A 21,650-nucleotide genomic window follows, 5' to 3' on the forward strand; every position below is an offset into this window, starting at 1 on the left:
GAAACCTGGCTTGAAGTGTGGTCTGAAGTACGGTTCACTTGTCCTTGCCAGCTCCTTGCCGTCCGTGTTTTCCCCCGCCCATGTGCCGTACCCTTGCACATTTGCATGTATTTATCATATTTCACTTAGCAGGTACGGTCCTAAAAAGTTGCACGCGTGCCGAGCTTCTGCCAGTGGGTTGACACTTTAAGTAACGTGGCAGCATGTCGTAGCTGAGCCTTGCCACGTCTCGTACATCCCTTTGCATATTCAAAATTGCTTGTGCTAATGGATCGGGAATATGTGTTGAGAGGTACTAAATATGTATTTTTAATTAAAAATTATAATTACAATCTTTAAAGCTTCTTTTCATTGGCATGTGTGATAACCGTTTGACTTTCACATGTGATAGAAAATCCTATACTCTGAATGATTTTTTTGCAGGCATCCATATTCGATCATGTTATTTGCCTGCCTGCTCGTGCACGAAAAGGCTTTCTTATGCCCGGGGATGGCAGTTGCGGTTCAGGGCCCTGAACGCATGGACCCGTGTGATGGTAGGCCCTTTGCCCTGGCCCCTCTCTGGAGCTGGCTCCTGTGATGGCTGCCCCTTGGAAGAGGGACCATCAGGGCATAGGGATGGTGAACAGTAACTCTGTCCCTCCCTCAGCTGGCGACCCCTCCCTGGTCAGTGCAGGTTTGCTTCAGGTATGGCAGTCCCCTTCCATCTACAGGTATCCTTCCTCCCTCTAAGGTGGGGAGGTTTGCTGATTGTAATCTCGGTCTGCTTCCAGATAGTCTGTGAACACTCCTGGCCGGGTGCCTGGGTGGCTCAGTCGGTTAAGTGTCTGACTCTTGATCTCAGTTCACGTCATGATCTCACCGTTTGTGAGTTCGAGCCCTGCATTGGGCTTAGGAGTCTGTCTCTCCTTCTCTCTGCCCTTCCCCTGCTTGTGCGTGCCCATGCTCGCTCTCTCTCTCTCTCTCTCTCCCCCAAAATAAACTTAAAAAAAAAAAAAAAACACTCCTGGCAATATAGGTGCATATCATTGGAGAGATCAGTTGGGAAGGACTGATCAGTACATATGGATTAGTGGCAGTGAGATAGGAAGTGAAGTTTGCCTGAGCAAACACTTCACTGAATGTCAGGCTCTGAGGCCACAGAATGACTAAACACAGTCTTTCTCAGGGAGATAAATGAAGCAGTAAGGCGGGCGCTGAAATCGAGGTGGGTGAGTACTACAAGGGTGTGTGTGGGATGACGGGACGTTTAGTGTTTATGGATTTTAGTGCTGAGTGGGTCTTTGGGATCAGCTCTTGCTCTGCTGTGGGGGGAAGACCCACAGGGAGTTAGTTACTCACCGCCCCTGAGTCCTGCCCACGAGCCCATGGTGTTTCCCATGGGTCATATTGCCTACGATCTGGTCATGGAGATACAGGTTGACTAAGCTTTTGGAAAAAAAACCTTGGTTGTCATTTTTAAAAGCTAGATTCAGACTACTAGAGGAAGAAAGTATCCGAGCCAACTTTATACTCCAGCCTCCTTTGTTTCTAGCACAGCCTGGCTGTCAAAAGGATATATTCTCCCGGCTTGTTGTCAAAACTTACAGAGCGAGGATGGAAATGTGGCACCCAACAGCAATGGCAGTAAGGCCAGGATTTTTTGCAAATGAAGTTGTTGCCCAAAGAGACACAAAGGCTGCCAAGGATGCATTTAGTCCTTTGTCTCGGAAGTGGTTGGGAATGCAGTATTTCCCCTTCATTCAGCGTATCCAGTTTCTAATGGCGAGTCGCGATGCCGGGTAGAATTTTTTTCTCCCAGTGGCACACTCAGAAGAGAATTAGGGTGGTGGGTTGTTTGCTTTGCTGAACACAGTTCTTCTGGGCCTCAACTGTACATGTCTCTGCTCCAGTGTGGCCTAGCCCCCGATCTCGTCCCACATCCCTCTCTCCCACTTCTTCTCCATAGCGTGGCCCCCAAGGCCTCCTTCAGGTTCTCCTCACAGCCCTGTGAAGCCTGTCTCCTCTGCCCCACGCACTTCCTGTCCTCCTCTGAGCTCAACCATGGTCAGCAGCTTGAGCCTCTGTGGGACAAAGGGAACAGATGCTGAGTGAAACAGCTGAGTGAGGGCTTTTATGCTAGAGTCTATTTTGACTTAGATAATGGCCTTGTCTGAAATCAGTTGCACTGAAGAGGCTGCTCCCCTCTCTTGAGCTGTCCTTGGGGCTTCTCTGACAACCCATGCCTGAATTCATTTGGGCCCATCCTAAGTCAAATATGCTATCCCCCATTAGAATGCGGTTCGATCGTGCCGGTCCGTTAAGCCTGATGTCTGTGGCCACACAGTGTCTCACATGTCTCATGATGGCTGTTGCAGTAAGCGTTTTAAACCCAAGATTCTCTGGGCTTAGAAAGCAGGGTGCCAGCCTGGCAGTTAACTGTGACGTCACGGTAATGTCAGTCCCTATCCTCACCATCCCACCCTCACCCCCATACTCAAACCTGGGTGCTCCCAAACTATGACTGTATTCTTTTTGACTTAGTCACCCAAGTATGCCACCTTGCTAAGTGGGAATCAGCACTTTGGCATATTGAAGGAAGTGGGATGGGTGACAAGGAGTGAGAGTGGGGGATGGGTAGTTATATTTTTTCAACACTCTTTAATTGAAGAGACAGAAAATCAACTCAAAAGTAGACAAGGTTAAAAAAAAAAAAGGAAAATTTCAAAAGGGAATCCATTGGTTCACATCATTAGGAAGTATGGTTGGATCCAGGGCCTCAACTCATATCATTCAAGTTCTGTCTCTCTTTCTGGGGCTCATCCCTGCTCAGCGCTCCATTCTTTGAAGACTGTGACAAATGTGGGCAACTCCAGGTGAGGGGAGCCGGGTCTGAGCTGCATCAGGTCTGAGTCATGGGTCCCCCCAACCATGGCCTGATGGGGTAGGGGTGGCCCTGCTGAAGCCACACGAAGAGGAGTTTTGTTGAATAAGAGGAAGGATAAAGGATACTGAACAGTTTAAAACAACAGAGGACCACCTTATTGCCTTTCACCTGGTCACCCTTCAAAACATTGGAAATTTAGTAAATTTGAGGGTTTTTTCCCCTTTATATATCAAATATTTTGATCATAAATTTTGGCACTGGATATTTTCTGAATAGTGGAAGCTAATCTTCCAGCATAGGTACCAAAAAACTAGACACAAGGTAATTACACATATAATAACGCAAAAAGCTATTAGAAGCCAAATATTAAACCTATCCTAACTTTATATGAGAAGTTACTTTAGACATTTTATACCTTAATCAAACCTTGTCAGATCTCCTTAGCATTTAATAATAAAAGTTGTCAGTTTTAGTTGATTCTAATAATAGGCCCTAACCCTAATGGGGAAAATCCCCACAAATTAATGACCTCCAGTCTTATTATAAATGGCATTTTAGGACCATTTATTTAGGACCAAGGAAGCTTTCTAGTTAAATCTGGTTTATGTTACAGTTCTAATTAGTAACAAAAATAAAATCTTTGCCATACATCTCCTAAAACTTGGGTGCACAGTGCCTAAATAGATCAGCTTGAATATATTTCTGAACTATCAAATTTGTTTGACATTTTATCTTAAATCCCCAGAACTCCAGCTGGCAGGTGACAGAGCATATTTTGAAGTCGTCTGTTATAACATCCCTTTATCTCAAAAGGAGTATTTAAAAGATTTTGACTTTAAAATCACCAACATTAATAATGTATGACATATTCCAGCTTTTATTAGAACTCTGTCCTTAATGTAAGTAATTTTATTCAAGAAACTTAAAATGTGCTTATTATTGTCAATGAAAATGTAACTCAGAATCAGAGATCTGGAGCTTGGGGCGAGAAAATCCTCATAAAAGCTGAAAAGTATAGTTTACTTTGTGATCCAACTCCCCTGTTTGCCACTTAAAATAGTATTTTATTACTCTTACGAGATGCAGATAAAGCCCATTGAACAAATTGTGGCTGGTCTGTAACGCAACAGTTACAGAGGCGACTTGGTCAAGGAGCTTGTTCATATCTTCGGCTGCAGACCCATCCATCCCAGGCAGCCCTGCGCTCAGGGGTCCGCGCCCTTGCTGTCCAGCCTGACTGCTAACTGGCCCGGAGTCCTGGGTGAGCGTTCACTCTCACCAAGACTTTCACCCGTCCTGGTATGTGGAGTGCATTGTCTGGCACCCTCCTGCCCGGGGCCACTGGTGGAGCGAGGAGAGCATTGGAGCTGCCGGAGGGCCAGGGAGTGAGTTAGGGGACTAGGGGCGCTGTGGACTCCAGTTGTTCTGAGAGCCTGATCTTTAACGTAGAAGTTAAAATCCTGGTCACTCCTGAGCACATGCCACGTGAGACAGCGTCTTTTTCTTTTTTTCTTTTTTTTTTTTTTTTTACAACGATTTCCATTCGTTCTTTGTTCTTTCTTAGCGCAAAGGTGTTGCAGTTTATACATTATTGAACAAGCTGTAGAGAAAGTCATTACCTTGTGAAAAAAAATGTTGCTTAACGTCGCCCGGTACGGCATGCCAGCAATTGCAGAGATTTTCTGACGGTCCCATTCTAGATACTCCTATCCGTAATACGATTCACGCAGAGCACAGTGTGGCAAAACCTCCAACCAAAACGCTCAAGCATCAAATAAATTCCGTGCAGTTGGATTTTATGATTAACTGGAGAACTGGAGGAAAAGCATATCATTAGAGGTCCTGCCAAATCTTGCTGAAACAAACCAGTGCTCCTCCATGCCTCAGAAGTCCAGCCTGGTGGGGTGTGGCCGGGCTGGGAGCAGGGCTCCTCGATCGCCAGGCTACCCCAGGAATTCATGAGAGGCCAAAGGGAGCATGCCTCATGGGAAAGTGTGGTCTTCCAAAATATGGTACAGAGACAGTGTGAGGAGAAGTCTGATTAACATTTGGTTAGTTACTGTTTACTTACAGTAGGTAAGGATTGCCAGAGACTGCCAGTCCTGTTGGGAAAATCAATACAATTGTAAGAGGGGAAAAAAGATCACGTTATCTTTGTTGGAAAATCAAAACCACACATTGGAGTTCCAGGTGTTTTTGCTACAACAGAGAGAAGTAGGTGGTATGACTATAATGAAAGAAGAAATGAAGCAGAAGAGGGGCCAGGGGGTGGCTCAGTCAGTTAAGCATCCGACTTCGACTCAGGTCGTGATCTTGCGGTTTGTGAGTTCGAGCCCCGCGTCGTGCTCTGTGCTGACAACGCAAAGCCTGGAGCCTGCTTCGTATTCTGTGTCTCCTCCTCTCTTTGCCCCTCCCATGCTCATGCTCTTTCTCTGTCTCTCAATAATAAATAAACGTTTAAAAAAAATTAAAAAAAAAAAAGAAATGAAGCAGAAGATATGTGGAAAAAATAGCCACAAGAAGAGTAGTGGAGTTGAGGAATGCCCACCCTGTCTCCTTCCCTAAAAGGTAGCAGACTTGCCTTTGAATTAGAAACATCGCATGGAGCCTGGACACCATGGGGTGGCCCAGGGCTTGGGGCTGGCAGGCACGGCAGCAGAGTCATCCTTTGTGAGATGTCCATGAACCACTGTGCCTGTTCTGCATTTAGAAATTTCCCTTTGCGCCTTTGAGATCACACAGCAGTGGTCACATGGCCTCATGGCTACTCATGATACATTTCTTATCCCAAATCTTCATTCCCTAAACCTCAGCCCCACTTCAGCCTGGAGACGCGGGCCATTTCCATTCCCTAGAATCAGAGGAAAGGTCCATCACTTCTTTGGAGGGTTGGTATTGAAAGCGAGGATGGATTTTTGACGACCCCCCCCCCCCATAGTCCTGCTGCATTTCCCATAGAAATCACGTGAAGATCATGATGCATTTGCCACAGGAATCCTGCTACGCATCAGCCTCTTAACAGAAGTGTGCCTCTTGACTATTATGGATTAAACAGGCTTTTACTGGTGCGCGAGTCAGTGCCACTCCACTGGCTGTATGTGTTGGGTCAGTTCCCCGATCCCTTTCCGCCTCAGTTTCCCCACCTGCAGAAATGGGGGGATGCTCACCTTGTCACAGGACTGTTGTGAGCGTTCCAATAAGGTAGATGTCAGTAGGGTCAGGTTCCTCCCTATTCCCAGACACCTGTCTCTTGAATTTCACTGCATCAGCAGCTACCTATGACATTGCTCCTGTGGAATAATGTTTCCCGGGTGCCAAAAGCTTGACAGGCAAGCTTTCTATTTTGGTGGCCATCTGGCACTGGTAAGGTTGTTGCCAAAAGTGTTCAAAGAGGACTTTGGCCCTCTCCTGGTAAAACACCTTTCTGGGGAAAAAAGAAATTCAAAGCCCCAACTCAGTGAGAGTACCAATTGTTATTCATAGAGCACTTCCTGTGCTTTATATTACAATCCGAATTCCAGTACCTGTTAGGGGCTAAATTATGTCCTTCAATTCATATGTTGAAGTCTTAACCCCCAGTAAATCCATGTGTGACTGGATTTGGTACAGGGTCTTTTGAGAGGCAGTTGAAGTAAAATGAGGTCTTTAGGGTGGGCCCTAATCCAGTGTGACTGGTGTCCTTGTAAGAAGAGGGAATTAGGACACCAGCATACAACAAAGGGAAGCCCACAGTAAGAAGGCAGCCATCTGCAAGGTAAGGAGGGAGGGAGGCCTCAGAAGGAACCAACCCTGCGGACACCTTGATCTTTTCACTTCTAGCCCCACAACTATGAGAATATGAATTTCTGTTGTTTAAGCACTGCCCGCCCCCCCGCCCCAGTCTGTGGTACTTTGTTATGGCAGCCGGAGTACAAGGATACAGTGTCATTGTTGTCCACGTTATATGGGTAAGAGAAGAAAGACACAGATTAAGTAACTTGCCCAAGAGCTCTAGCTAGTAAGTGGCATAGTCAGGATTTTCCTCTGGGCTGTGCTGTCAGTCACTGTGCTGCCATCCATCCCCCGCCCACCCCACCCCCCTTTCCAGAGTTGCCTCAAAGACTATTTGGGTCACAGTAGAGCAAAGCAGATTAGTTTTCCATGGTGTGGTTGCTATGTGGGATATTCCGGTCTTGATAGAAAAACGTAAGCTCCATACGGGCAGGAAGCATGCCTGTCTTGTTTTTCTTGGTCTCCCCAAAGTCTGGGAAGGTGCCTGGTAAAAACTTGATGGCTAAAGTGATTATTTTGTGCTTGAAAAGAGTCCGCAAAGTGCTGTATTCGTAAGTCGGTTGTAAAGTGTCTCCGACAGTGTATTACGAGGTCTAAAGTCTTACGTTGTCTTTTCTGCTGACTTTGACACCTTTCTGTGCCAATGAATGTTCTAAACCCTGCTCTTCTGTACGTATTTTAAGTAGTTGTCATTACTCACAAACTTGAAAAGGTGTCTTAGAAAGTTACTTGTAAATGTTATTTCTTGAAGTGTTCATTACCAATAAAAACTGTCCTCTGCCTGGTCATGGCTGCCTCAGCATGCTGACTCCTTGATGAGGCGATGAGGCTTAGAATACCCTGGTGCCCGGGCCTTCGAGACAGAAGTGTACTTCCGTGAACTGTCTGCTTTCTGGATTCTGAAGCTAGTGAATCACCCCAGTGCACTCTCACGCGTAGCTAACCTAACCTAGGTTTGAAATCATACAGAAGGACTCATTTGATAATTTAGAGGTTCATGTGTTCATGTAAAGCAAGTTGACTTGTAAGTAGAAATCTAAAATTTTAACTTAGTCTGATATCCTGGTTTACTCTCGTGTCTCCTACACACCGAAAATGCTGTGGTATAAAAAACAAACAACAACAACAAACCGCCAAAGCCATTTGTTTCAACAATCTGTGTGTTCACTTGAAATGCCTGTAAGTGACCGCTTCACATCGCTGTGCTGTCACCCCACCTGTGATGTCCGAGTGCCTTTCTGCTCAGGGCCCAGCTGGTGGTGCGGAGCCCGGCACGTGTCCCAGGGCAGTGGAGTCTTAGCCCAGGGGTGGGTCGGCCATAGAAAGCAGTGCACAACTCTCCACAGCAGAGGAGGATCACAAGCCAGTGTTGTGTTCCTCTTGAACTCCTGTCCACTCAGCAGGGGAATAGAAGCAAAGGATCATTCTGTCTTTACTCCAGTTGAAGGTATAAAATGAGAGAGAGGTACAAGCTACCCATAAAAGTGCTTTGGTGTCATTTTGAGGGGAAAAAAAAAATCTGCAAGTGGCCACAGCTTCTGTACCATGAAAATCTCCACACTAAGTTAGGGGCTTGTGCAGGGCTGGTGGGCAGGCAGCCATCCATTAGGAAAAGCTGGGGGACATGGCCCTGACCAACCAGTCTAGTGGCACACGGTGGCTCTGGGCGCTGATGTGCCCTCCTCCCCTAGGCTCACTTCTCAAGAAGGCTCCAGAGCTTTGTGCATGTTAACCAGGCTGAAACATTGTTCCCTTAGGGCTTTTCACACAGTTTTCCCCATGCACAGGAAGAAAGAAGGTTCACATTACAACTCAGCACTTACTCCCTTATGTAACTGAAACAATGATACTGTGCTTGAGGCAGATTTTTCTTTCTTCTTCCCTTAAAGAAACCAAACAACTCAACACACACACACAAGCTGGTCACAACCCATTAAATGATTGTTTTGATCCACTAGTGGGTTTTGAATCAACCTGAAAAATTCTGCCTTACACTTAACAGGTCAACTGATGGGTTTCTAACTGGCTCATCACAACATGTGGGAAATGAGTCTCTCGTTTGGAAAGGACAGAATTGCAGGAAGAGAAGAACGAAAGGAGGGCATTGGTTTCTGCCATCAGGGTGCTGCCAGGCAGTTCTGTGGCTGGTTGAGGGGGTGGGGGGAGGGCAGGTCCTGAGTGTCCCGTGAGTGGAAGAGGCCGTAGGCTGGCCACAGGGGGAGCCAGGTGGGAGCCAGGCAGGTAGCTCTGCTTCTTGCCTAGTTCATTAGTCCAACTTCCCGTCCACTACAAGGCCAAAGACATCTTGTCTATGCCTTATTTTTCTCTCTGAGAAGCATAGGAATTATCTAAAAATATCACCTTTCGGAAGGAAACTAGCTTTCTGCCTCTTTGATCTCTTTTGCGCCGCTAGTACTCTTAGAAGTGAATGAGAGAGCAGGTGTAGGAATTCCCAGTTTTTACAAAGGCGCCCAAGGCCAACTGCCCAAGGCCACTGTCCTGCACCTTTTCCAGTGGTGGCTGTAGGGTGTGCTTGCAGTGGCTTTGTCCCCATGTGTCGTAGGGATGGGGAAGGCGTGTCCGAGCACCAGTGATGCCCTGAGCGTGCTGGCTGGCACCGTGCTCCGTGCCCACTGAGCCCTTGCTGTGTCTCCACAGGCCTCGGCAAGACCAAGAGGAAGACCAGCACGCGAGACGCATCCCCGACCCCCAGCACAGACGCCGAGTACCCAGCCAACGGGGGCGGCGCCGACCGCATCTACGACCTCAACATCCCCGCCTTCGTCAAGTTCGCCTACGTGGCCGAGAGGGAGGACGAGCTGTCCCTGGTAAAGGGGTCGCGCGTCACTGTCATGGAGAAGTGCAGCGACGGTTGGTGGCGTGGCAGCTACAACGGGCAGATCGGCTGGTTTCCCTCCAACTACGTCCTGGAGGAGGTGGACGAAGCGGCCGCAGAGTCCCCCAGTTTCCTGAGCCTGCGGAAGGGTGCCTCCATGAGCAATGGCCAGGGCGCCCGTGTCCTGCACGTGGTGCAGACGCTGTACCCCTTCAGCTCGGTCACCGAGGAGGAGCTCAACTTCGAGAAGGGGGAGACCATGGAGGTGATCGAGAAGCCCGAGAACGACCCCGAGTGGTGGAAGTGCAAAAACGCCCGGGGGCAGGTCGGCCTGGTCCCCAAAAACTACGTGGTGGTCCTAAGCGACGGGCCCACCCTGCACCCCTCGCACGCGCCGCAGATAAGCTACGCGGGCCCTGCGTGCAGCGGGCGCTTTGCGGGCCGAGAGTGGTACTACGGGAACGTGACGCGGCACCAGGCCGAGTGTGCCCTCAACGAGCGGGGCGTCGAGGGTGACTTCCTCATTAGGGACAGCGAGTCTTCGGTAAGTGTCCCGGGGTGGCCGAGGTCTGCCCCGCGCAGGGAGGCGCCGGGACAAAACTGCGCACCTGCGCGGCTGCGTATGTATATTGCGTAACGCGGCTGGTCTGCTCGATTCCCTTTCCACACTGCGTGAGAGCTCGCTAAAAATAGCGAAAGAATGTTTGGGGCTCTTGTTAACATAGAGCCCCAAATATTTGAGGCTCCGGTCAAGCTAGCCGAATGCGCTGTGCCTGTACACCTGCGTAAGGTTGCTGCTCTGTAATTGACTTAAATCTGTTGAGGGTGTAAGTAACTCAGCTGGGGGCTGTTGCCGTCATTCTCCTGCAGGTGCAGTTTCACGGATGGGATGGTAAGTAAAATGGTTTTCAGCTCACGAAGATGGCTCTACTGAGATCACCCCTTTTCTGTTCTACAGACTCAGACATAATTTTCTTTCCAGGTTTCCCATTGTGTTAATGACATCCTGCCCCCCTCCCAGGCCCTGGTGGTTGACTTGGTTTTCTTTCTGGGTCCTGGGCCTGTCGGTTCTCAGCAGGAGGGGCCCCTGATTTCTGAGACAGCCTTTGTTGGTTCGTTGGTTTTTCTTTTTAAACCATACAGTCCTACGGTCATCTCTGCTGCAGGCGGCACCATGGAGTTCATCTCTGAAAAGCTTTTAAAGCACTTATGAACAGAATTGAAAAGCAAAAGACAGTGCTTGAGAGAGAGGAGTTTGTGTTTGTGCACTGAATCAGAGGTATGGGGCCACTTGACTTGTAGCAGATCCCTTTCCAGCAGCAGACAGATTTGGGGTTTGTGTTTCAGGTATGTGGCTGAGCCTGTCTGGAAGAACTGGGCCAGTGTCACGTAGGATAACCTTTTCATGTGTACATTGTGGAAATACTCAACCGGTGTTGTAGATCTATTTGAAGATATGCCTTGATGAGATATGATAAGACGCCCCCAAAACAAGACTTCTTCTGTAGGTAGAATCCATTGTGATTACATTGTATCGGTCCTGGCAGGTTTCAGTTTAATTTTTTAAATGCAAACTATAAGACTAGTGATTATGTCATCTGTGTGTAATTTTGTGTCCTCTGGGAAGGTTGGTAGCACAATGAGTAAGTGCATACTCAAGACTCTTGTAGAGTGATCTTGGAGGAAATCAAGGCCACAGAAGTGTTTTTCCTCTTTTGAGAGACAGACAGCTGTGATCTGTTCTTCGAGGCGGGAGGAACACCATGGTGGTAGAAAGCAGACCCCTTATGGGGTCAGCAGGTCGCGAAGTTGGCAGTCGCCTTAGATGTGCTGCGGCAGGCACACCGGGCCTGGATATTAACTACATCTGAAAACTGAACTCTGAGATTTTCTTATCCACCCACCAGAGTTTATCATTTCTGGCAAGACATCAGATTGAATTGTTCTCACGAGATGTAAACTCTGTGCATAGCTTCCTTTTAGATCATGCTTGAGGCTTAGGAGAGCTAAGTATGCCACACTTTTAACTCTTTTGAGCAAAACTTAGAGGAAGCACTGGAAAACCAATTATGGAATAAGGTGATTGGTCCAGAGTACTTAAAGGATGAGTATAATCCAGAGTCAGAAAATATAATCTTGATTTAGAAATTTTGAGTTTAAGGGGCACCTGGCTGGCTCAGTCAGCGGAGCACACGACCCTTGATCTTGGGGTTGTGAATTCGAGCCCTGCGTTGGGCGTAGAGATTACTTAAAAAAAATTTTTTTAAATTTAAAAAAAAAGAAATTTTGAGTTTGAAGGTACTTCCTAGAATACAGAGGGGCCAGAGCAACCCCCAATGTGATGTTAGCCCTCTTCATTGTTCTTCCTGTCCTAGGGCTTGAGGCCAGGGTAGATGAGAAGAGTGCCTTCCAGGTTGCTGGCCTTGGGATGGACCCACTACTTTTCTGTAAGAAAAACATACTCAAGTGGTGTCACTATCTGAACTCAGAGACCAACTCCTTTTCAGTAGGGAGGGAGGGATACAGGCATACCTCATTTCCTTGTGCTTCTCTTTGTCATGTTTCACAGATAAATTTGTTTTTCATAAATTGAAGGTTTATGGCAACCCTGTGACAGGCAAGTTTAATTGGCACCATTTTCTACCAGCATTTGCTCACTTTGTTGATCTGTTATGGTAATCTGCACTCAGTGATTATGATTCCTCAAAAGCTCAGGTGATGGTTAGCAATTTTTAGCAATAAAGTATTTTTTAATTAAGGCATGCACGTTAGTTTTTTTAACGTAATGCTACTGCACGCTTAATGGACTAGAGTGTAGTGTGAACATAACATTTCTATGCACCTGAAAGCCAGAGAATTCATTCGATTTGCTTTATTGTGATACTCACTTTACTGAGGCAGTCTGGAACTGAACCTGAACCTGCAGTATCTCTGAGGTGTGCCTGTATTTATGTTATTTGGGTTCCATCTCAGCACTTGAATAAGCTCCAGTGTCTTGTTTGTCTTAGATTATTAGAGAATATGCTGACTTTCTAAATAACGGAAACATTGTTTACGTTGTATTTTAACCATTTTTATGGGAGCCTTTTTAGGTTTTCTGCATTCTATCTTAACTTAGAAAACCGAACTATGACATAGTAATGGCATGACGTCAGGGGGATGGAGAGGGGAAGGGACCTGCGTCAGCCCTGCACCCTCACTAGCACTGGCTCCAGCTCGAGAGTGCCATGTGACCTGATGGTGTCCAGGGACGCCTGTCCCAGTGGCTTGTGCCATGACACGTGGCGTTTTCTGACGTTGGGATGCCTGCTTTGTGCCAAAGGGAGGCTGCAAGGGGCTCCAAGGGACGTTGCTGCATTTCTCCTAACAGCAGATCTAGGTCTGCTTTTCTCACTCATATCCAGGTCACCAGAGGCTGTTGAGGAACTTTCTGGATGGACAGATGGACAGATCCATTCCTTATTAATCTTCTGCTGTCCGTTGACTACCTCTGCCTCTTGCCAGGGTTTCTCACGTCCTTTCCTCTCCTTCTTTGTCTTTTTTTCATATTAATTTTGGCATTTCTAAGACGACAGCCTGGCTTTGAAAGCAACCACCAGACCAGTGTGAGCCCTTAATCTAGCAGCCGTAACCTGACATCACATCGTATCGTGCCAGAGTCAGAAAGGTTTCTGATGCGTTGGGCATACCTGCTGGACTTGGAGACATCTTCTTTTCATTTCCTTTTCTCTCTGGCAGTTTTTGGGCCGGGGACTTTCCTCTGACTGAGGTTACCACAGGACATCTGACTTCTAAATAAGCACAATAGCATTTTTTAGAGTGCATCTTCAAGGTATGTATCATGTTTTAAGATCTCCTGAGTGATTCCAATATAAATAAGCTAGGCTCTTGCTTGACGGTATCTTGCATTTAAAAATATTCAATGTTTCTCTATTTTGAAAAATACAAAATATACTCAAGTGTGAGCCCTAGGACATGTGTGCTTTTGCAGAAGGAGAAGTACGTATTTTGGAAAAACAAACACAAACATGGCCACATCCTGTGATATCCAGGGTCCGTGAAGTCCTGGGTGTTTTCTGTCGGCCATGTTTTATCGAGGAAGGAATGAACAAACCAAATGATCCTGTTCGGGCTCTCTTTCCTGTCCTGAATCTTAATACTCATTCTTTGTGTTCTCTACCATCTTTTCTCCCTTCCTCCCCACTTTCCTTTCTCATCTGTAACTGTCATTTATCCCCAGCAGCTCAAGGTGAAACAGCCTCATTTCTCAGTCTCCATATTCCATTATCCTTCCTGCACCTGCTAATCCCTAGCTCATTAACTCTAGAAAATTCAAAGTTCCTACCTGCTCATCATACATCCTTCTGTATTTGTCCATCCTTCTTCTGTGGATGCGGTTGGAAAGTGGTACTTACAGTTAAGAATAACCAGTGGTTAGGCTTCTGGATGAACTGTTAGTTGTCAATAGGTTAGTTTTCCGTTTGCTCTCATTCAGAAGGAGACAGCTTATAACGAGGATGCCGTCACCCAAGGTGCCTAGCTGGATGGTGTCAGCCTGTAGTTTACGGAGCCGTTTTCCTCTGTAAGACTTTAAAAATCCCAGAAAGATCAGCTTTCTTCCTCACATGTATTATGTTCGACAGTAGGATTTGGGGACTGATTTTTGGTCATACAGTACATTTGCTTCTGATAGAGAAAAGCTACCTTGCCGAAGATAACTGAACGTACATATTGTCCACATGGATAGTCATGTGTTTCAGTCCTTGCTGTTTTTTAAAAATCCATTAAGAGTGGGATGCCTGGGTGGCTCAGTCAGCTGAGCATCTGACTCTTGATTTCTGCTCAGTTCCAGATCTCCTGGTTCATGAGATACATCCCTGCATTGGACTCTGCTAAGCATGGAGCCTGCTTAAGATCCTCTCTTTCTTTCACTCTCTTTCTGCCCCTTGTTTGTGCTTGCTCTCTGTCTCCCACCAAAAACAAACAAACACTGTAATTTTTTTTTTTTTTTTTACCAGAACTCTGTTTGGGGATGATATCATCGCTTTGTCTCTCTAGATCGGTGATATTCAAACTGTACCGTGTGCTAGCATCTCCTTGAGGGCCTGGTAAAACAGACTGCTGGGTCCCACCCATAAAGTTCCCGACCTGGGAGTTCTGGAGCCCGAGAATTTGCATTATTAGCACATTCCTTGGTGATGTTGATGCTGCTGGTCTAGAGACCACACTTTGAAAACTGGTAGGCAATTTTAATGGTTTTATACATATTTACAGCAATTGCTTAAACTCCATTTCTGCTTAATAGTACATTTCCAAGAACTATAAACATGCTTAAAGATGAACATTTTCACTCTTGTTGGAAAGATTCTTTTAGGTAGAACTGTTGACTCCTGTTGAGTGGAATTCACCTCCTCAAGTGCTTTTCTGTGTGTTTTTTTTTTTTTTTTTTTTTTTTTTCCGCTGTTGAGAACTTGGTGACAAAGTTCCTGCATTTGCTCTGTGTTCCTGATGGAGAATGAGAAAGAGTTCAGTCCTCAGAGTAGAGTGAAGGCGCTTTCATAGCAGTTCGGGGGATGGGGAGCTATGGAGTCAGTTCCTTCCAGCAGTGACTTAACTTGCTCATGAGCTTTTAAATCCACGGTCTGGTGCCCTGATTCCTAATGGTTTCTCACAAATGGGTTGATGTTAAGAAAGAGTATAGGTTTTACTGTGATCCATGCATACCTACATCTTTCCAATTGCAAAACTTACAAGCTGCTTTTTGATTGTCAGGCTTTTTGCCCCGTACCTAATGGACACTTTAAGCCTAGATTTTTAGAATATTTCTCACTTTAACTATATCTAATTCTTCAACCCGGAAGGACCTGAACCATCATTTGGTATGGGCACTTCTCTCAGAGTTCACTGCTCCTCACCTGTTTCATTCATCCGACTCTTAGATGGCTCAGACCCTTGGCAGTCCTGGCTAGCACTTCAATATTTACCTTAAAGCAAACAAATCCACGCTATTAACTGGCATATGTGAAAAAAGACAAGAGTCTTATTTGAAGCTATTTCTTAAAAGGTAATCAGTCACAAATCTGCTCAAGGTGTCACTTGTAATTTTTTGCAGAACCCGACAAGGCTTCTCTGCTGTGCCCTTGGCCTTGGTTAAAGGCGTGGCGTCCCATTCTCTCTCCCTGGAAGGGGGGGGAGGGGGGGGGTGCTGGTCGAGTTAAGTGAGCACTCTGCCGGGGAGCTCCCGTGTCATCGCAGAGTGCCCATAAAATTGCATGTAACCAACGGACAAAATTACTAGCCTTTCAGTAATATAGAAGGCACCTGAGAATCTTAGAATTTCAGCCCCAAAGCCATTATTTATGATGAAGGGCTTTAAATGGAGTTTCATTTCTGCTGTGTTACAAAAGAAAGTAAACGTTACTCAATCCATTGATTTGTTTTTGGAGGGGTATAAATGTCAAAAGCAGAACAGAGAGTAGTCTGTGGCCCAGACTCACCTGACTTGTGACATGTAAATGAAGCAGGTGCAGGTCAGCTGAGCAGGCCCCCTCAGGTCATTGGGAAGCTGCAGGTGGCCACTTTTCTCTTTGTGTTGCTGATAATTGCTGAGTGGCTTCTCTCTTGTCTGTACATTCCTCTCTGGGTCCTAATGTGTCATCACTCTTTTCCTCCTTACACCTGGGTTCCTGGGTTCTTGGACTGGGCTGTCTCTTCCTCCAGACCTTCATACAGATCTAGAAAACTCTAGAACACAGCTCCCTTCCCCTGCACCCTCATCAATGTAATGTCCACACGTCTTTGAAGTCTCATCTGGCCACCTTTGCTCTTGGGAAGCCTCTCCTGACCTGCAGGCCTGGGCCACATGTTCCCTGGGACACAGGGCAGTCTTAATGCTAGGGTGTCCTTGTCCCCCCCCAGACATGACAGTGTTGCCCCCTTCAAAGGCCAAGTCAGCACAGAGAATGCATGTTGTGTCATGTTGTTGGCCATTGAATCCTACTACCTTGGTGGGACTCCCAAGAAATATTCTTTGCATTAACTGATGAATTAATTATCCAGAATGTGCATAATAAATTCAATATGGGAATCAGCAGCCAACCAGTACAGAGTGCTAAGGATTCCTGAGTTGTGTCTCTGTGCCTGTGTTCTCCTGGGGTTGTGCTAAATGCACTGTTGAGCTTGAATCAGAACCGTGGCCTCTGGCTTACTTTTTGCTGCCACGAGAGGGGTCCAGACACCATTTCTTCAGGCCTGCAAACATAGTAGGGAGGGAAATGGTCATCCAGTAACCACTGGCAACTGAAGAACAAGCCTTTCAAAGTAACACAAAAAATATGTCAAAGTAAATAATTTATCCATGAAGGTGTTCAGAAATATTTTCATAAAAATCTCTTAGATCATGAACTACCATTTATCTAAATATTTATATTGCTCTCATAGAAAATCACCAGAACCTGTAAGAAATGTTTTTCTCCAGTGTTTTAAAATATTTAACGCTGTAATGGAAAATTTTGAAAACTGGGTCAAGGAAGTTTTTAGCATTTAATATATCAGAAAGGCTTATGTGGAAAATACATGCTATACCAGTGTAAGCCTCTGGGTCGGTTGTTTTTTGGTTTTTTTGTGTTTTTTTTCTGTTGTTGTTGTTAAACGATTTCTTTTTAGCTGTGGCTACAGGAATAGCTAAATAAAGTTGTCTTTTAGACTGAGATTTCCACTTGGTTTCTACAAGAAGTTAGGCTCACCTCTCAGTAATGTCACAATCACTCCACGAAATTAGCAATGAAAGAGAAGCACAGAAGTCGTTAGCATTTTTTTTTTTTTTTTTGAACTGGGCATTTTTGTTTTGTTTTTAACACACGTGCGCAGACGCATACTGAGGGGCCGGTGAGGCTGCAGGCCCCGGCAGGTGCACGCTGGCTGGTCCATGGGGCTGTTTCCTGCTGTGGATGTGGTTTCTCGGCTGGCGAAGGAAGATCGCACACTCCACTTTTCAAGATTGTGGAGTGAGAGATGCTGAGGAACCGAGACAGATGGAGAAATGTTTAAATCTGGCTTTGGTCGACACTTGGTAAACATAAACGTGATTTTCTCATATGTAGGTAGGTGCCTGGACAGCAGGCTCACAACTCTTCTCCCCTTAAACAGAGGGCCCCATGTACTGCCTGCCAGGGGTCTTTACCACGTGCCCTTTGAAAGCTGATCTTTTGCAACTTACGGAAGGAATTTCACGAGAGGTGTATACATTTTGGTCTTAAGCTGCGTGCATGGGAAGTGCTTGCCTCGCACAGACGGTTTCTCGGGTGTCTCACTAATACTGCCAGTATTCAGATATTCTAAGAGTGCCCATTGGGTGTCCCAGCCAGAGCCAATCAGGATCCTTGTAGCATTCTGGGGAGGTCGAGAAAAAAGTGATTCATAGAAAAAAGTCGAGTTTAGGGATCATTGTTGCCTGACCCCAGGCCAAAGGAGAGCAAACATTTTTGGTTCGGGAGCTGTGTCTGAGCCACGTCTCCAACTGCCATGTGTCTCTACCCACCTTCCCCCACCAGGAAAAACCTTTAACGAGGATCACCAGGTGTTGCAGGTGATCTGAAGAAAATGTGGAGTTCTTTTGTACCACTGCTGTGCCCTCACTAGGAGGCGATGCGCTGGGCCCTTGTGACCTCCCCGCCACCCCCCACCCCCCATGTCCTCACCCATCCTGATGCCTCAGATTCCTCTATCACGTTCCTGCTGTCCCCACCAAAACTTCACAAACCTTTTTAGACTAGCATATAAACTTTATTTAAGAAATGTTTTTTATGTGACGAAATGTACATTACAGAAAATTCACCGTTTCAACCATTTTTAAGTGCAGTGGCATTACGTACGTTCCCATTATTACACAACAATCACCATTCAAACTTCTTCAACCTCCCTGATTGGAACTGTGGACCCATTAAATACTAACTTTCCACTTCCCCCTTTCCCTAGCCCCTGGTGACTTTCTCCTTTCTGCCTACCTTTTGTCTCCATGAATCCTACTACTCTAGGTACCTCATGTGGATGGAATCAGACAGTGTCTGTCTGCCCTTTTGTGTCTGGCCTATTTCACATAGCATAATGTTCTCAGGGGTTCATCCATGTTGTCGCCTGTGACAGGATTTCCTTCCTTTTTTGAAGCTGAATGATATTCCATTTTATGCATCTACCCCATATTGTTTATCAATTCATCTGTAGATGGGTAATGGGTAGCTTCCACCTTTTGGCTATTTTTAATGATGCTGCTGTGAACACGAGCGTGCAAATATCTTTTCGAGTCACTGCCTTCCATTTTTGTAGATGTGTACACCCAGTAGAGGGATGGCTCGATCAAATGGCAATTCAGTGGTTAATTTTTGGAAGAGCTGCTATCTGTCTTCCACAGCGGCTGCACCTAGACATTCCCACCAGCGGTGCACAGAGTTTCTCCACATCCACACCAACAGTCGTTACTTTCTGTTTTTTGGAGGTTTTGTTTTTCACCATAACCACCCTAATGGGTGTGAAGTGAGTGACAGCTCACTGTGGTTTTGATTTGTATCAGCACGTAACCTGTTAATCTCAGCTGCACTGGTTGCTTGTGTGGGGAGGTTTCTTGTGGCACTCTCGCTAAACAGCTCCTTACCGTGGCCTCTGGTGGCATGGCCAGTGTGGGGTTGAGTAACAAAATAGAGCCACCCCCATAGAGCTTCTAACACAGAAAGCGGTTCTTAGGAATTGCTTGATTTTTATCAGTTAGGTCCGTGAGTGGAATTGTGTGCAAACTGGCCTGCTCACTCCCTTCTTCCTTAACTCTCTTCACCTTTTTGAAAGTTCCCACCAGATTATAGTCACTGGAAATCCTACAGAATCAAGCCTGAGTAGTTCCACAGACAAACAGGAAAAGGCACATGTAAAATTTTCCTCAGCCTCATAGCAGTAATTCTCAAAGTGTGGTCGCTCGCTGCATCAGTGTCACCAGAGAACTTGCTAGAAATGCAGAATATCAGGCCTCCCGCAGACCTGCTGAATCTGAGTGTCTGGGATGGAGCCCTGCACCCTCCGTGTGAATGAGCTCTCCCAGTGATTCTGATGCTCAAGTTTGGGAACCACTGAATTATGGCCTAAGAAATTGGTTCCAGCCCTTTTGAGCAGCATTGTGTTCTATGGCAAAATTCGGAATTGAATTTTTGAATGCCATTTATTATTGATCATTTACACTGGGCATGACATGGCAGAAAGACAAAGAGTGAGCAGGACAGTATTCTAAAAGTCTAACCTCTGAGGTATTTACATTTAATTTTAGGAACTACGTTTTGGGAGGCAGCGAAGGATATACACACACATACGGGTACTAACTTGAAAATGGGGCACCTGGGTAGCTCAGTCGGTTAAGCATCAGACTTCGGCTCAGGTCATGATTTCGCGGTTCGTGAGTTCAAGCCCTGCATCAGGCTCGTGCTGATGATAGCTCAGAGCCTGGAGCCTGCTTCGGATTCTGTGTCTCCCTCTCTCTCTCTGCCCCTCCCCTACTCATGTTCTGTCTCTCTCTCTCTCTCTCTCTCTCTCTCTCTCTCTCTCTCTCTCTCAAAAATAAATTAACATTAAAATTTTTTTTAAAACAATGGAGAGTAAACACTGTCATTTAAAGATTGGGTTCTGTGGTTGATGATTTATGTAGAAATGTTTATTTCAGGAGGTAATGAGAACGATAATGTTTGATCTTGTCACAGGTGGATTGGCTTTAGGCCTGTGGAGTAAATATTTCAGAGACACATTTAAAGAAGAACAGAAAATACCAGTGATGACATAATCTGATGCAGAAACAAAGAGAGTAGTATCAATTGACAGCTAGTGGCCTAAGTATAGACAGTGAGTCAATTTTGATTAAAAAAAGGCTATATTGGACAACCAGGCCAGGTGATTTAACAGAATGATAAACCTGAAAGGAAGCTTTTTTGAGATAAGAACAGAGAGAGTATTGATCAGTGGAATACAATTTGCCTCTAATCCATAGGTTCTCAGATTTTTGTGGTAAAGGAACTACTTTTCTGGGCAAGGAGTACCTTCCTTAAAGAAGTAAGAAAAGGGAAATATCCATTTGCCAAACAAAAGGAAAGAATGGTGTAGCTATTGACAAGAAACCAACAAGGTGACCTCTATTTGGAAGTGGAGAGAGTATTAAATATACGTATAAATCGTTGATAATCAAAAGCCAGCATGACCGGAAATCAGTCCAGAGTCTACCTGGGAGACTTGGCGAACCACACAAAGGACAATTTCAACTCCCCAAAGTGGAAAAAAAAGTAGAAGTTTAAGAATCAGGAGTGCTTGGGAGCAAGGTCCTACCTACCCTCCCATTATTTCTTCCCACCCACATGCTTAGAAGAAAATCATATTAGTACTTAAGCTATCAGGGATGGAGGTAGAAATAAAGGATATTACAGATTGTTCTTGACTTTATTTATTTATTTATTTACTTATTTATTTATTTACATCAATGAGAAAATAAGGGTTAAATCTTGAGGAAAGGAGAGTAATATTTGACCAGGGCATCTGTTTTATAAAAATGCAAAGTGCTTTTCAGCAAATATTTCAAACAGTGGATATCAAGCTGATGAACCTGTAGAAACAGTATCAAAGAGGGTGTGTTCTTTAGTTTTCTTTTCTAAAAGTGATCGCTTGTGAGCAGAAATTGCAAAGAGGTGAGATGTGAGAATTACCTAAAGAAATGAATAATGGAAGAGATGGTCAGAATTGGAAATTTGTAAGTCAGTACATTTATTTATTTTTTTAATGTTTATTCTTGAGAGAGAGAGTGAGACAGAGTGTGAGCAGGGGAGGGGCAGAGAGCAAAGGAGACACAGAATCCCAAGTGGGCTCCAGGCTCTGAGCTCAGCAGTCAGCACAGAGCCTGACGCGAGGGTCAAACCACAAACTGGGAGAACATGACCTGAGCCAAAGTTGGATGCCCAACCGACTAAGCCATCCAGGGGCCCCAAAGTCAGTACAGTTATTGAACATCTACTCTGATCCCAGTGTGGACATGTGGAGTTAAATCAAGTTCTCGTCCTTAGAGGGATTATATTCAAATAGGGGACCTAAAACCTAAACAAAAACAATGATAACATATTAATAAAAGCCCAGAGAGAGGTTGATTTTCTACCAGTCTAT

General features: G+C 45.5%; 1 protein-coding gene across 3 annotated transcripts in view; it reads left to right on the forward strand.

Moving 5' to 3' along the window:
- The window catches only part of NCK2 (NCK adaptor protein 2), a 157,903-nt gene that overhangs the window by 122,048 nt on the left and 14,205 nt on the right, over nt 1-21,650 (forward strand). For all 3 annotated transcript variants that reach the window (XM_058684590.1, XM_058684589.1, XM_058684591.1), the window contains one exon: nt 9,296-10,017. In XM_058684590.1, coding sequence (XP_058540573.1) covers nt 9,296-10,017 — 722 coding nt within the window. The remainder of the gene's footprint in view (nt 1-9,295; nt 10,018-21,650) is intronic.

This window comes from Neofelis nebulosa, chromosome 9 (assembly GCF_028018385.1).
Source record: "Neofelis nebulosa isolate mNeoNeb1 chromosome 9, mNeoNeb1.pri, whole genome shotgun sequence".
In the NCBI taxonomy this organism is placed as follows: Eukaryota; Metazoa; Chordata; class Mammalia; order Carnivora; family Felidae; genus Neofelis; species Neofelis nebulosa.